At 39.8% G+C, this 16,682-nt stretch overlaps 1 protein-coding gene across 1 annotated transcript in view; it reads right to left on the bottom strand.

Annotated features, from left to right (window-relative positions):
- Positions 1 to 11,976: 11,976 nt before the first annotated feature.
- The window catches only part of LOC132819997 (sodium- and chloride-dependent neutral and basic amino acid transporter B(0+)-like), a 205,135-nt gene continuing 200,429 nt past the window's right edge, over positions 11,977 to 16,682 (bottom strand). The window contains exons 20-23 of the mRNA XM_060831928.1: positions 16,212 to 16,311; positions 13,794 to 13,903; positions 13,517 to 13,687; positions 11,977 to 12,114 (exon numbers count right to left, since the gene is read on the bottom strand). Of these exons, the coding sequence (XP_060687911.1) occupies positions 11,977 to 12,114; positions 13,517 to 13,687; positions 13,794 to 13,903; positions 16,212 to 16,311 (519 nt within the window). The remainder of the gene's footprint in view (positions 12,115 to 13,516; positions 13,688 to 13,793; positions 13,904 to 16,211; positions 16,312 to 16,682) is intronic.

Here is a 16,682-nt window from a genome sequence, read left to right as displayed (position 1 = left end):
TTTCCACACTGTAAGTCTAATCTAATCTCTCTATTGATTCTGCCAGACCTTCTGTGTTCTGCAGCATTGTTTGTGTTTGTTGTTAAGATATTATTCCTGCTTACTGGAGTAACTGACTCCCTGATCAATGTGGTGACACCAGCTCTTTTACACCCTCACCCATCTCCCCTATGTCACCTGAAGATTCTATAACCCAGAATATTGTGCTGACAATCATGTTCTTTCCTCAACCACAACCATCTCTGTGATAGCAATGATATTAGATCCTCATACATTAATAAACACGCACAACTCCTCTGCCTTACTCACAAGACTCCTTGCATTAAAAATACCATCCATCTTTGCCACACTCCATTCTGCACTAACTTGAATATATTTGCACGAATTTCTGCATTGCAATGGTGGGTTCTTCAATACTTTTCAGTACATTAACCTTTACTGAACCTCCATTTAGTATCCCAGACCCCTGCAAAAATTAGTTTTAAATCCCACCATCACATTCAGCAATACCTTCAGAAAACCAGAACACTTGTACGTCCCACCTTCTCCAGAAATAAATGTGGTGATCCAACACTAATCTGTTCCGGATCACAATGCACTCTGGAGCTTTCCTGACTTCTTGGCAGCCTCTTTCTGATTGGTCAGAGTCATAGATTCATACAGCATGGAAACACTTTGGTTTAACCTGTCCATGCTGAACATAATCCCAAACTAAGTTAGTCTCACCTGCCTGCTCTTGGTCCATATGCCTCCAAACCTATCCTATTCACGTATCCATCAAAATATCTTTTAAACGCTGTAATTGTACCCACATCCATCATTTCTCAGGAAGTCCACACACAAACTACTCTTGGTGTAAAAAAATTGCCTCATATCTTGTTCAAATCTCTCTCTTCTCACTGCTCACCTTAAAAATTGCCCGAAACATCGACTCTCCTGCTCCTTGAATGCTGCCTGACCTGCTGCGCTTTTCCAGCAACACATTTTCAGCTCTGATCTCCAGCATCTGCAGTCCTCACTTTCTCCTTAAAAATGTCTCCCTAGTCTTGAAATTCCCCATCTTAGGAAAAAGACAACTACCATCAACTCTATCTATACCTTTCATTATTTTATAAACCTCTATCAGGTCACCTCTCAACATCCTACGTTCCAGTGAAAAAACGTTTCAGCCTTTCTTTATAACTCAAACCTTCCATACCTGGCCACATCCTGGTAAATCCCTTCTGACCCCTCTCCTGCTTAATAATACCCTTCTCCTCTCTGACTGCATTTTCTTAAACCGTGATGGGGGTCAGGGATGGGAGCAACAATGAGAAAAGAGAAAAGGTTGAGAACTGATACAGAAGATAAAGGGAGAAAGTTCAATAAACAAGGCAGGCAAGAGCATGGCGGGCTATGAGGAAAAACAATGAATTAAACACATTTATTTCAACGCAAGAGGACTGACAGGTAAGGCAGATGAACGTAGGGTATGGATAGGAACATTGGACTGGGATATCATACCCTTTGCAGAAATTTGGCTGAGGGAGGACGATAACTGGCAGCTTAGTGCTTGGCATGTTGATGCTATCGGAACGATAAAAAGGTGCACAAGAGAGGTGAGGGAATGATGTTTTTGATTAGGGAATTCAACTTGTACTTAGACAGAATATTCCTGGGTGATTGTCTAGCTATATGGATGAACTAAAAATAAGAAAGGGGTGATCACTTTGATTGGATTGGAATATAAGCCCCCAACAATTGTCACAGTAATGGTCTGGTACAAGTTAGTTTGCCCTTGAGTTTTTTTTAGAGAGGGGATAATTGGCCAGGCTCCATCGTGCCTGAACTTTGAATGGTTCACTGAGGCCTTGTTGTTTCCCCAAACAAATACTGCTTCAGATCAAAAGCTTGAAAGACCTTTTGAAAACTTGATCTTGTCAAGGGGACGTGGCCAGCTCTCTAGCTGTTCAGTTCAGTACGGGAGGGAGTAGAGTCATGGGGGAAACTGGAAGCCTTCTCTCTGTCCTTCTGCCCTTCTGATTTTGAACTGTATGCTGCCTGTGCCATTGTTTGCTGTTTGTGCTTAGGGATCTGTGTACTGAGATTGTTGCAAGAATTTTCAGAACAGCATCATTAGATAAGGTTTGGATAGGATAAGTTATCGGGTATTCTGTTTTCTGCTCCTTGTAGTTCATTTTATAATTTTGCAAATAAATTTTGTTTGTTTAAAACCTGGCAGTTGACCAAGCTGATGTACTCCAGGAATATCCACTGTACACCTCATTAAACAAATAGCAAAGTTACAGTCAGACCTAGTCCATGACAGACTGGGGGCTTTTTGTGGGATTTAAACAGCGAGTGGTAGTTGCTAGTGTCTTTTATTTCGGGTGTTGATTTGGTTGGTTTAAACCGTGTTCAGATGGCAATGGCTCTTTCAATCACCAAGGAGTTCCTGGAGGTGGAAGAAGTGACCTCGGGGTTTTGCAAAAGGCAGATAAGACCAAACTGCAGGAATTAATAGACAAGCTAGGGTTGAATTTACCTCCTAATGTGAGGAAAGATGAGATGAATTCAGCAGTAGCTCAGTATTCAAATTTGCTGGAAACACTATCAGGATCTGTAGAGATGGCAAGAATTCGATTGTAAATGAAGCAGCTTGAGTTAGAGGGGAGAGATAAGAAAGGGCAGCAGAAATGAAACAGTTTGAATTACAATTAAAATCAGAAGAGAGAGAAAAAGCAAACACTTTAAGGGCTTTAGCCACAGAGAAAGAAAGATAATGAAGAACTCTAGCAGAAGAAAAACCAAAGAGATTGAACTTTAGAAATTGACACTTAAAAAGGGAAGTCAGCACAAAAGGATGGAGATGCAGGCTGAAGGTAGGTTCAGTGAGGAAGAGAGTGAGGATGAGCAAACCCCTGGCAGTCAGAAGCCTAGTGAGAAACTGTTTAAGTATGTTCAAACAAGGCCAAAATTTAATGAGAAGAATGTGGAAGCCCTTGTCATTTCATTTGAAAAAGAATCTAAACAAATGCAATGGCCAGTCAGTGTGTGGGTTTTGTTGATCCAAACCAAACTTGTGGGTTGAGCTAGTGAGGAATTCACATCGCTATCAGAGCAGGTATCTGGGGAGTATGAGTAGGGAAAAGAATCAATCTTAAGCGCATATGAATTGGTACCAGAAAGCCTATAGACGTTTAAAGAATCTAAGGAGGAACCCTGGTCAAACTTATATTGAGTTTGAAAGAATTAAACAAAGTAATTTTGATAGGTGGATAAGAGCTTTAAAAATAGAACAAACTTACAATACCCTTAGAGAGGCAATTATTTTGGAGGAGTTTAAAAATTCACTGCCTGACATAGTGCACATTCATTTGGCAGAGCAGAGAGTTAAAATGGCAAGCTTAGCAATTGAAGTGGCTGATGATTATGAGTTGGTCCATAAATCACGGTCTGACTTCCTGCATCAATTTCAATCCATGAGGGATAGAAGCTGGGGAAAAGAGAAATCCTCCTGTGGAAAGGGTAAGATAGATCTCAGTGAAGATCATAAGGAGACCTTATCACAGCGTAAAAAGGAAACCCCAGAAGGGGACGAAGAAGGTAAAAGCTCCAGTGTTTTTATTGCAATAAAGTAGATCACATGAAATCACAGTGTTGGTGGGCTAGGAAAAGCACAGGAAAGCCAGGCGTGGGAAAGCAGGATAACCCTGGAAGTGTTGTTGGAGTGGTAACAGTGGGAGCTAGAAAGCTGCATCAGAGTGCACAAGCTGATCAGAGGTTGGTTAAGGAAGAAATGCCAGATCTGCTTTAAAAATATACCTGAAAAGGTAAAGCTTATTCATGTTAGAGTAGCAAGTAAAGAGGTTATAATATTAAGGGACACAGGATTCTCTCAGTCTGTGATGCTGAAGGATGTGGAGGAATATACTCCTGAAGGACTATTGCCAGAAAAGTTACTGGTAACAAGAGTTCATGGTGAGACAAAAAGTGCTCAATTATGTAAAATGATGCTAGAGTGACTAGAAAAGAGTGGAGAATGTGTATAGGAGTACTGGACAAAGTCTCGGTTCCAAGAAAACAATTTGTCCTTGTGAATGATACAGCTGATTCACTGGTGTGCTGCCTACTGGAATGAAAGACCTGTGGATACTCAAGCAACTAAAGCACTGCAAGAGTCTTACTTGGGAATCTTCCCTGTTTGTGTAGTAATGAGGTCACAGAGTCACCAGTTGAAGGAGGAGAGATCAAAGGGTACAGATAAGGAATCTGAAGTGCATTAGCAGAGACTGTATTCAATCAGTTAGTTAAGAGAAAACAGGAATAAATAAATAATCATGCACATATCTTTACCTGTGCAAAACTCATTGAGGTTCAGCAGAAAGATGAAAACTTAAAGCAATTGTATCAAAAGGCATATACAGAGAAGGAGTCTGAATTTATCCCTGTGTGCTATTACCTTAAAAATGATGTCTTAATTGGGAAAAAGAGACCATCACATATTCAAGCAGATGAGAAACAGGCAGAGATTCATCAAATTGTATTGCCAGTGGGGTATAGAAAGGAAATGTTGCAGGTGGCACATGAATCACCACTTGGAGGCCATTTAGAAGTGAGGAAAACACAAGCTAAAATACAAAGATATTTTTACTGGACTGCACAAGAATGTAGTTGAATTTTGCCAGCTGTGTCATGCATGTCAAGTGATTGGAAAACCACCGATGGTAATAAAACCTGTAACTTTAATACCTATTCCAGATTTTGAGGAACTTTTTACCAGAGTCTTAATTGATTGAGTAGGTCCCCTACCACAAACAAAAAGTTGGAACCAGTATTTGTTAACAATAATGTATACATCGACAAGATTTCAAGAGGCTGTTCCATTACACAATATCACAGCTAAAAGGATTGTAGAGGAATTACTCAAAGTTTTCACTAGATACAGACTACCAACAGAGATACAGTCAAATCAAGGGTCAAACTTCACATCCAAACTATTTAAGGAAGTTATGGACAGTTTAGACATAAAAAATTGAAATCTACTGCGTACCATCCAGAATCGCAGGAAGCGTTAGAAAGATGGCATTGAACACTAAAGACCATGTTGAGGGCTTATTGTCAGGATTATCCAGATGATTGGAATAAGGGAATTTGGTTGTTCTTTTTATGATCAGAGATATACCAAATGAATCCATCTAATTCAGTCTATTTGAATTAGTTTTTGGACATGAAGTGAGAGGACCACTAAAATTGATTAAGGAGAAATTAATATGTCAGAATTCAGAGACCACCCATTTTGACTATGTGTCAAATTTTAGAGAATGATTAAATTGAGCTAGGGAGTTGACTCGACAGCATTTAAAAGTACCACAGCTCACAATGACTCAGCAAGTGGAATAAGAAATCAAAATATCGCTATTTTGCTATCAGGGATAAGGTATTAGGGGTACTTCCAGTAACAGGTGAACCTTTAAAAGCAGGATTTAGTGGATCTTATAAAATCGAAAGGACATTGAGTGAGGTAAACTACTTGATATGGACCCCAGACTGGAAGAAATCTCACAGAGTGTGTCTTGTGGGATATTCAAAAGATATTTTGACAGGGAAGGAAAGCAAGAGAAGGTGTTAATGATTACAGCACAGAAGGAAGAGCCAAGTTCAGAGGCTTCTGAATTGGACATTCCTCAAATTAAATGGGACAATGAGGAAGTTGTCAAAAATTGGGATAAATGATTGAGTTATCTTCCTGAGAAAAATTGAAATTACCTGAAAGAGCATTACTATCACATGGGGAGATATGAGGAAATAACCTGGGAAGTATTAGCCTAATGGTGCATGATGCAGAGATAGGAGAGGCTATTCCGATTAAGCAACAAGTCCCCAGATGTAAATAAGGAGGACATCACAGTGTCGGCAAGGCTGTGTTTGTCCTGTCTGGTGCTTAGGTTGATGTCGGATGTTTTGTTTGCTCTCAAAATAGGTAAGAATCAATTATGTCCTTTCGTGAAGAACATTAGTAAACCAAATGCATTTTAATGACAATCACCAGTGGTTACATATTCACTATTAGACCAGATTTTTAATTTCTCATTTTATTGAATTTATATGTTTCTAAATGCCCTGCTTAGATTTAAACTCTTGACCCACATGGTTAACCTAATATTCTGGATTACTAATCCAGTGACAATATCACTACATCAGTCCCCCTCTCTCTCTCTCAATGTACCTGGGCACATCCAAATATTGCAAATACATGTTAGATGTGAAATGAACATTAGCATCTTTAGTTTTCTGGTATTGGCATGGACTGTCCCATTTTTAAACAAGTAAGTTCAAACAACTTTCTGCTTTGCCTGAGCTCCCACTTGGAGTAAATTCATTTTGTCCCGTTCCCTTCAGAACGATTGCAGCACTCAAACCTGTCCATGCAAAATAGCCGCACTTGACCTGGAGTGTTCTGAAAGATATGCTGCATTAGAAATGTTTAATATGGAAATTGACCAATAAACAGGAGAAATATTCAGGGATCTTCATCAACAACTAGCTGAGAACTTTCGAGCCACACCCCTTTCAGACAGTCTAAGGGACTGGCTTCTGATTGTGGAAGAGTCACCATCAATGGAGAAGCTGCATCAGCCTTAATTCCAGTAACAAACATTAGGGAGCTTCAGACAAAGGTGCCCTCCTTGAGGCTTCCATCCAATACCTGAGTAAGTAGAAGAATCATTCTTCCTTCTCCAAAAATGAAACAAAGTCAATAGATTATATTTAGGATCTAACAGAATGACCACCAAACACATCCTCCAAAGGACAGGGTGAGTATTTTCTCAAAACTTGACATTCAAGCCACGTAAAACCCTGAGAGATAACTATGAGTTTTGAGATTTTCATTGTTGTGAACTGCAAAGTCTCTCTTCAGAGTCTGAGTGTGTTTCCATCAAACTGCTGCTGAGCAGAAAACACCAGTGTACAGTAGGGGAAAGATAGGGTCCTTGATTAGTAAAGGGATCATCGGTTACCAGGTGAAAGTAGAAGAATAGGATTGAGAAACATAACAGCCATGATGGAATGGCAGAGCAGACCTGATGGGTTGAATGGCCTATTTCTGCTCAGTTATCGAATATTCTTATAGAGAATTGCACTTTTATCATGAGTTTTAGCCTGTGAAATGCTCATTTCTGAACTGACCATTTCCTTTCTTTCCCTCAGATTATTACTGATGAAAGTGTGGCTGAAGGTGATGAGAATGTGGAGTGAGGCAACTGGTCCTCAGAGACTGATTGCCTGCTCTTAGTGATTGGTTACGCTGTGGGTCTGAGCAATGTCTGGAGATTCCCATACCTGGTTTACAGAAATGGAGGAGGAACTGTAATGGATCCTTAATGCATCTGGAGAAAAGTAAAATTTAGTGAATTATTTCATTTCTTTAGAAAGAACATTCAAGTCAACAAGGAAAGGGAAATGTTTCATTTCATTCAGAATTTGGTTATGATGAATTCAATCCCGTGGGTTTTGAGCTGTATAGTGTTTTGGAGTTTGGGTTCGAATCAGGGGAAACAACAAGATTCATCTAATAGATGGCTTTCAAAATGAAACATCTGAGCCCTGGCAGTTGTGTAGAACTGTTAATCTATGAATTTTGAATATCCTTTAATGTGTTATTGTTTGAAATGCTTGCAATATCTACGTCAGGTATATTTACAGCACCGTATCTGAAATCCTCAGTTACTGGTCTTCTCAGTCAGCCTCTGGAACTCAGAGTTACATTATAACTTGCTTATTTCAAGTGCTCTTCAAACCCCCAGAACCCTAGGTCAATGAAGGCTGTGTTCTAACAGCATGAGGCCTTGAGATCAGGATGTCATGAAAAATGATGTTCATATGAAGAACGAATGCATAAAAGTGTTGTAACACAATTTTGTAAGGAAGCAAAAATATTCTAATTCCAGGAGAAAGAAAACATGAGAATATTTTTGTAATTAACTCTAACTTTAGCAGCTGCATCAAAGACTCATCATCTCCTGAATATTAACATACATTTGTCCCCCAAAATCAGACAGCAATCATAGGTAATGAATTGGGAATGAGCACCTTGAATTGCTGTATTGGGAGAGATGGAATGATAGATTCAGAGATGAAAGGACACATGGATCAATGGATTGATAGACCGGCAGATACATCAATGGATATTTGGCATAACCATGAGCTGCCAGTCTCTGGTTAGTCAATAACATACAACAATTGACCTGTGCCCACTGGATAGCTGACCCATTCTCTCTCTGTGAACATCTAATACCTATGCCCACAATCCACTGACTCACTAAACCCCCTTTCCCATCTGTCACATTCCCCTCAACCAACAACTTGCTGTGTTACCCCCTTAGTCTGCTGAGAACCACCCGCTCACTACTCAGTTGCATCACAACTCCCTCATCTAACTAACACCCTAGTCCCTTACCAACTCGCTTACCAATATCTCCTCACTAATTACTTTATTTATTTACCTTCCCTCAGGACTGAAGTACAACAGGTATTTCTCTAAAATAGGGCCAAGATTTTCTGTGACAATCCACTCCAATGCCAAATGTGAGATTTTCCAGACTGATGTATTGGAAGCTGAGCCAGTGAAGTCCTGAGATATATAGTGACAATCTTAGATCTTGGTCCACACAAGAAATCTGAACCCAGGTCAGACTTTCAAAGAGGCATAATTTCAATGGAACTTACCTAGTGGAAAGGAGGAGATTCAGCTTGAACAGATGATTGTATCTTCCATTAAAATCCTTTCCTATATTTTCCAGGTGCATTCCTTATTCCCTGCACACTCATGCTGGCTCTTGTTGGGACACCATTGTTTTTACTGGAATGTTCCTTTGGCCAGTTTGCCAGCCTCGGAGCTGTTGGAGTGTGAAAAGCTGTGCCCATGTTAAAGGTTGGTGTTTGTTGAATAACTCATGTTTAGTAACAGTTTAAACAAGTAATTTCATTTAATTTTCTTCTTGAGTCAGAGGTTCAAACCGAAACTTGTCAAATGTATTAATGTGAATATGGTTACTTTGAAATGTATTAATTGTTGTAATGTGAGGAAGTGTAGCAGTCAATTTGAGAACAACAAGCTCCAATAATTAGCAATGAGTTAGCGAAGAGATAATATTGATATTTGTGGATAAACATTACCTGGGGGTCACTGTCACTGGAAACAGCTTTCCTGCACTGTCTCAAAATAGTGCAAAGGGGAAACATTTAGATCCACCTGACAAATGGGTCCTTGAAGACACTAGTCCCATTTTTGAAGATGCCTTCAGTCCTGCATTGAAGGGTCATCCTGGATTACATGTTCATGACTCTGGAATGATGTTTGAATGAACCATGTTATGTGTCAGAGACAAAAGGGTTCTTCACTGAGTAACATTTGTTTGTTTAGGTACAATTACAATTCTGCAAATGCAAATTCATCCCATAGACTTGTATGTGTGTGTGTGCATATGAGGTTTTCATTTACTCTATTTCCATCTTTATAGATACATATGTTATTGTGCATCCTTACAAATTGACCACTTCGTAATGTTATGTCATCTTATCGTTATATTTATAATGGCAAATGTGCAAACAAATTTGATACTGCAGCTGTACCCTCCTTTCAATGGAAAATAAAGAGTTTTATTTTTCGTGCAATACAGGCAGGCCATACTGTACAAAATGCACAATGGTACTAGAACAGAGCGTGGAATATTATGTTCCAGTTGCAGAAAAGCTGCACAAAGAACAAGGTTAGTATTAAATTGGAAATTTGCGAGGTCTATTCAGAAGTCTAATAACAGTGGGGAAGAAGCTGTTGATTGGATCTTTTGATACATTTGTTTAAGTTTTTGTATCTTCTGTCCAACAGAAGACTTTGGAAGAAATTACAGCCAGGATGGGGAAGGGTCTTTGCTGTTCAAGAAAGACGTTAATGAATCAAGGTGTCACCATTATAAATCATTATTTAGAAATATCAATAGGTCATCATTACAAATCATACTTGTATTTTCCAGGTTTTTTAACTGAATTAAAACTCCATTCTGACACACACAAAGTTCTTCCTGAGACACATTTTCATTCTTGCATTATGCTATAGACTCAGGCCAGAATATACCTTTCTGGAGTTACATGACTCATGAAATGTGAAACTCTGGCATAAAAGGTTTGCACTTTCAGTTACTCTCTTAATGCTGTCACTGTTCTCTGTTCAGTCATTGAGACCATTATTATTTTTCTTTTATTTTTCTCATTTTTGGTTTGACATGGTGAATGTTGTCTGATTCACGGTGTCTAGGACCCTGCAGACTCAGTCAACCAGTACACGTGAAATGAGTTTACCCAGATAACTCTTCTTGAAACAGGGAAAAGATGGCACAGCACAAGCCAGCAGTCAATATAACTGTCACAACTTTATTTGAAGGCAACACAGATTAAGAACTAAACTTTACAATTCTAAGTTTTAACAACTTTATTTCTAACTAACCAATTCTTTGAGAAACTTAAATACCTACCGGATACTCATAACTTTCACTGGTTCATCTAATTCTTTTCCCGCATTTTCCTCTCTCTTCATGGGTTGATTCCCTCTGTCTCTCTCTTTGTCTGGTCAGAGGGTGAGTTGCTCTGATCTTTGCCATGTCCTAACTTGCCTCTGGCTTGTCTAGAGAGTGGGGTCGGGTCGAGCCCTGTACCTTCTTGACAACCTTCACTCATTTTCCAAAAACTTAACCAACTGAGGGCATTGAGTTAACTGGTTTTATCACCGTGAAACATTGTTAATAGTTTTTGGTGGTTTGCCAACAGTGAAGCAAGTATTCACTAACAGCAAAGAAAGGACTTCCCCAGTTTCTGCATTGATCAGATGAGATTGAAGGATTTAAACATGTGTCCTTGTGGAGAGATGGGACCAATCAACAAGTCACGACTGAACTGTGCCAGCAGGGACACTACCATCAGCATCACACATGGTCAGACAATGTTTTCAGTCAGTGCTAGTGATAAAAATCCATGTGGAGCAGGATCCCCAGTGAAATTCTTAACACATCCTGTGGTTAATAGAGGGAAATCCAGCCATTGCAGACTGTAGGTGGGAGTTGGAACTCCTGTCCACAATATATAATGGTTGGAATCCTTGGGTATTAATTAGCACCCAAGGACTGAAGCAGGAGCATGATTGAAGTTTCATGACACAAAAAAATCAAATGTTAATTCATCTAAAACACTAGCAACCTGAGGTCCTGCTGGATAGTAGCAACTCTGTGCTCCTATATGCTTTAGAGAGTTGGAAAACTGGCAGAAACCAGCTCAAAAGTACTGGCAGCGGTAATGTTGCAAATTCCTCCACATTCAATGTCAAGAAAGGTCCAACAGCAGTGCCTTTGCCAAAGCAAACCTGCCAAGAATTACTTCATATCAGTTGCACTGAGCAGGCCATAGCTTTCACATGCCTGATACCAAACTTCCCCATAATTGTTCTACTCAGTCTCAGTCACTGCAGGAGACTCCCACGAGGACAGCAGAAACACTGAAGATTGTCCTCAAAGCATTCCCTGAGGAGATAAAAGACCTCTGTTGTCTCATAGGAGTATCTAGTTTGTGAACATCCAAAATGGTGAAGCCTTATCTGAGAGGACACTAAACAGATCAAGACAATCAATGCAGAATGTGCTGAAATGAAATTAAAGCATCAGAAGGAGTGCACACCGCCTCAAACAGCCCACCTAAACCGCATGAGGCTGAGTCTACAGATCACGCATTGGAGTTACCAATCAACCTTACCATCCTCAACCTGAAGGAACTGCTTAAAAGGCGAAAAGGCTCAAAGAAAACTTTAACCAAGGTGATACCTGGCTCTTGGTGGAGCTGAAAACAGTTCTGAAAAACTCCCATTGCAATTACAGGGGGTATAAACAAGAAAAAGCAATTATCAGGGTCTTTTTTGGCCAACTGAACAAAACATCTTCTCAAAATTCCTCAAATCTCAGGAGTGACAAGACATTGCACATGAGTCAGTGCTTCTGTAGAGTCAGGCTTCTTCCTGTATCTTTCCCCTCTGTGTTGTTCCAGGTGTGGGCCCCATTCAGGAGCTGCTGTACATGCAGCAGAAATTTTCTATGAAAACAGAAGTGAAATATTTAACAATTCCTACACAATATTAATCCACCAATTAATTCCACTGTAAAAGAAAGCTGTTCCTAATCATATTATATTGCAGTTTGTTCTAATACTTGGCAAGTCATATTGTAGCGAAACATGTTCACTCTGTGTGTTTATTACAGAGATCAGACTCCCATGTCTAAACTGACTGAATTGTGATATTCATTTGCAATGAAATCTGGAGACACGTATTATATCCAAATAATCTTGAAATTAAATCGAACTGAAATTTTTAAAAATGCTCTATTGCAGGAACAGTTTTTCAATTTAAACAGCGTTACCAAGTAATCAATTTATTCTAATTTTATGGAGTAGCTACTACAGCTAAAAGATTATCATTTTATTGAGAACACGACACTAATTAGTCAGTGTTTTTTTTAACAAAACCCTGATCACACATCCTCGAGACACATTGTGCATTGATGACATTGTGTAATACATTTCCAACAAGGGCTACTGTGAGTTAAAGAGAAGCCCCAAAAGACTGTTCTGAAATAGACAACCAAACTTACTGACTAAACCATATAATCAATGACCTTTACAGAGGCAACTATGCAGCTGCTGACTAAAGCAAATACCCATTCACAAATCTTGTTTTGAATACCAACTGGGTGAACGAGCATGGGTTAACATTCAGTGGGTATGGGCACACAGAATAGACATAGATAAGAGGTTTTGTTCTCACCTTTCACAAAAATTCTCAAATCCAGATTAATGTCTAAAGCCTGTGAGAGGCTGTGAACCAGCGCCATGGTGAAGCTGCCCCATCTTCATTAAAAGTTGAGGGTTGCTTGAAGATTCTTGCTTCTTGGAACCTGTCAGCTTGGGAATGTAGTGGTGAGGGATTGTTAACTGTGCACTTACTCTAGACCAGCAATAACTGGCCACGCCTGGAAGGGGGCTGACGACTGGAATCAGAACCCATTGCCATCTTTAAATGACTCTGGATTGGTTTGGACTTGGCATAGACCTGGCCCACTTTTCCATGAATACCCTGGACTTTCCCTCTGTAATCACCTCAAATCCAACAAGTTTTGAGAGATCTACATGCCTCTAAGTCTGTCTCTAGCAGTCAAAGCTCTAAACTTTGGAATTGCTCCATATATCTCCACCTCTCTATTTCTCTTTTCTCCTTCTCAACATATCTTCACACCGACTGGTTCAGCCAAGCTTCTGTTCTTCTACTGTGTAATTTGTCGTGAGGTTTGGTGCAAGATTTTACTTTATGACACTTCTTGGGAGTACAGTGGGATATAATATAGCAGTGGAGGCACTGTATTACTAAAAGTTACTGTAAAGTAGGAGTCTGAGAGGCTGTCACAGAAACTGTTTCCCGATCTTTCAAACATTTCCTCACCTGCCACAAGGTGGGGCCCTCAGCTTGGACAACTCTCACCATGGCGATTATGGGTACCCACATAATACAGAAGATGATCATACACCAGCCTAGCGCTATTGACCAGACAGAGTATTCAACTGGTCCATATGTTGGAGGGGTAAATGTTGTTAAGGACCAGACTAAGATTGCCTGAATGAAATAAACACAGAAAGTAAAATCAGTAACATGATGAAAGGGACTTACTGTACATTTTTACATTCAGCTTAAATCACTCAAAGATGTAACATCTCCTTACGGTTAAAATGCACGGAGAGATCAGAATCCAACAAGCTCTCCACCAGAGCCAGAAAAGCCAATTCCTTTTCCCAATCATCATCTCAATGTCCTTGATGAATCTGTTTATCCCTGTGAATGGCAAGGAAGCAGAGAGACACCATCACTCGCGCTGTCCTGTCTTCAGGGCAGCTGGTTTTCTGTTGAAGTTCATCTTGTACAGGTGGCATTGATGAACAGGTTAAACAGAGAAAGGATTGCTGAAGATTTCAAACAGTATGAACAGAGTGTTCCTTATCACCAAATCGATTATCTGTACTCCAAGATTTAAAGGTCTTGAAGGAACTCTCACACTGTTTCGAGAAGACAAGTGTTCAAGGTGAATGGGAGATGAAGTGAGGTGGCAGGTTGAGGCCAAAGGTGCCAATGAGTGGGGATTGATGATGTGGTGAAGTCATGTTGGTTGTGGAGCAGGGTTGTGGAAGATTTGGATCTGGTCAGGTATGGGGTTGGGGGTGTTTGATAGTGGAGATGAGAGGTGTGTGTTGCCTGGAATAGAGAGTGGTGGGTGGTCACATGCCCATGGGAAGTGATGTCACAGGTGAATGACTTGGTGGGAGACTGTTAACGTTATTCATTGTCAGGTCAACGTGAATGATTGAGGGAGTCATTTTTATAATGAGAGCAGATTTTAATCCTTCTAACATTTCCTGGGTAATTATAAGTCAGTCAGAACTTTCTGAAGTCTCTGTCTCTAACTCAGAGTTGGAACTTATTCAGAGGATTTTTGACACTGGGTATTTCCATGAGTATCATACATTCCCAGGCAATTCCCATATAGCCAGTGTGTTGGGACATCTGCCTGATCCTGGTGTACAGCTTCCAGCCAATGCCTGGTCTCCCAAAATCTGGAAATGTAAAATGTCGGCTAAGAAATTGCATTCATCACTTTAGAATTGATGAGCCTGATCTTTGTGTGAACAATAGTTAAGGGAGTGGAAACAATGGCTAATGTTAATTCCTGTAAACAGGTAATCAGTAAATAGTATTCCCTTGGTTGTATTCTTAGGGCACCATAAGGGCAAGAAAATGATCAAGAAACTTGTCCAATGGAATGAATAGATATGGATAGCACAGATAAAAGACATTGGAGTGTTGACTGACCATGATGGTATTAAATAGGGAAACAGGTTGGATGGACTGAATGGCCTACTCTTATTCCTGTGTCCCAAGATAAAGGGTCAGGAAGCATATTAATGTTCCTAATCTCTATGATGATCAAGACACTCACAGGAACAATCTCATTAAGGGAATCTCCTGATTCTGTAGGATCATCATTGTGGTCAGGGAAGTGAGAAGTCTTGAAACAATGTTAAGAATCTACCCATGTGATGCTTCTGTTACGAAGGTAGAAGGGAATATTTGGGGGTTTTGAAACAGTCAGAATGGACAAAGAACACAACTGTATAGAAATAGGCCTATCGGCCCTCTAAGCCTGCGCTTACACATTTTGCTCTTCCATAATAAAACTGTCCTCACGAACAGGATCTGTATCCCTCTATTCCCTTCCTATTCATGTATTTGTCTAGGTGCTTCTTGAATGCTGCTATTGTGTCTACTTCCACCATCTCCTCTAGCAGGCGTGTTCCAGGCACTCACCACCCTTTGTGTGAAAAACATGCCTTGTAGATCACTTCGAAACATCCCGCCACACCTTGAAAGTGTGTCCCCTAGTAATTGATCCCTTCACCCTGGGAAAAAAAACCTCTTACCTTCCACTCAATCCATGCCATCACAATCTTCTAAACTTCTATCAAGTCACCCCTCAACCTTTCATATTCCAATGAAAACAAACCCAGTCTGTCTAAATGTTCTTCATAGCTAAAATCTCCATACCCTGCAACATCCTGGTAAACGTCTCCTAAGCATCCACGTCCATCTGCTACTGTGGTGACCAGAACTGTATGTAATACACCAAGTGTGACCTAACTAAAGTTCCATAAAGCTGCAGCATAATTTGCCTACCCTTACAATCAATGCCACTTCCAATGAAGGCAAGTATGCCACAGGTTAATTGGATTGGAAGGATTCAGTTGCTGTGGGGTAGTTATCAAGTGAGGGCATGATTGAAGTCAATTAGTTTCTAAATTTTGCTTTTCACTGTGGGACATGCATGATGTTGTTCACCTGTTATATCTGTATCATAGCCTTGTGATTTTGAAACATAGTTCAATAAAATTAGTTCATGAATTTTATAATCCTAAACTTTTTGCCTCTGTCATTATTCATTTGACTCAAGTCTAAATCCTCACTAACTGTTCAAACCCTATAGTTATCTGCACAATATCCAGTGTAGATTTTGTAGTGTTCTCTGAAGAGGTGAAAGTATTCTCATAAATACATTTCAATTGTAATTATTTTTTTTTCCAGTCATACCCACCATTGATCCAGCTGAGACCAATGAATTCCAACAGAGCAACTACAATGAGAATCCATCCAGTACAGAAATAATCCATTAAATGTAACCAATAAATCCCAACCTAAAATGAAATGGAAAATTAGAAAGCATTAAATGGAAAAAAACATAACATTCAAATCTTTAAAATAGACATTAAAAGGATTTAAGAATTTATCTTTTCTCAACTGCAAAATACCCTGTTTGCTCGATTTATTCTCATTCCTTGAAGGGCTGGAATTAGTTGTGTTCCATTTTTCTTTTTTGAAATAAACAATCAATTTTGCATGTCGCAGCACAGTGGCTCAGTGGTTAGCAGTGCTGCCTCACAATGCCAGGAATGCAAGTCTGATTCCACCCTTGGGTGACTGTCTGTGTGGAGTTTATAAGTTCTCCCCATGTCTGTGTGGGTTTACTCCAGGTGCTCTGGTTTCCTTCCACAGTCCAAAGATATGT

This window comes from Hemiscyllium ocellatum, chromosome 11 (genome assembly GCF_020745735.1).
Source record: "Hemiscyllium ocellatum isolate sHemOce1 chromosome 11, sHemOce1.pat.X.cur, whole genome shotgun sequence".
Taxonomy (NCBI): Eukaryota; Metazoa; Chordata; class Chondrichthyes; order Orectolobiformes; family Hemiscylliidae; genus Hemiscyllium; species Hemiscyllium ocellatum.
This window is presented reverse-complemented; position numbering and strand designations above follow the sequence as displayed.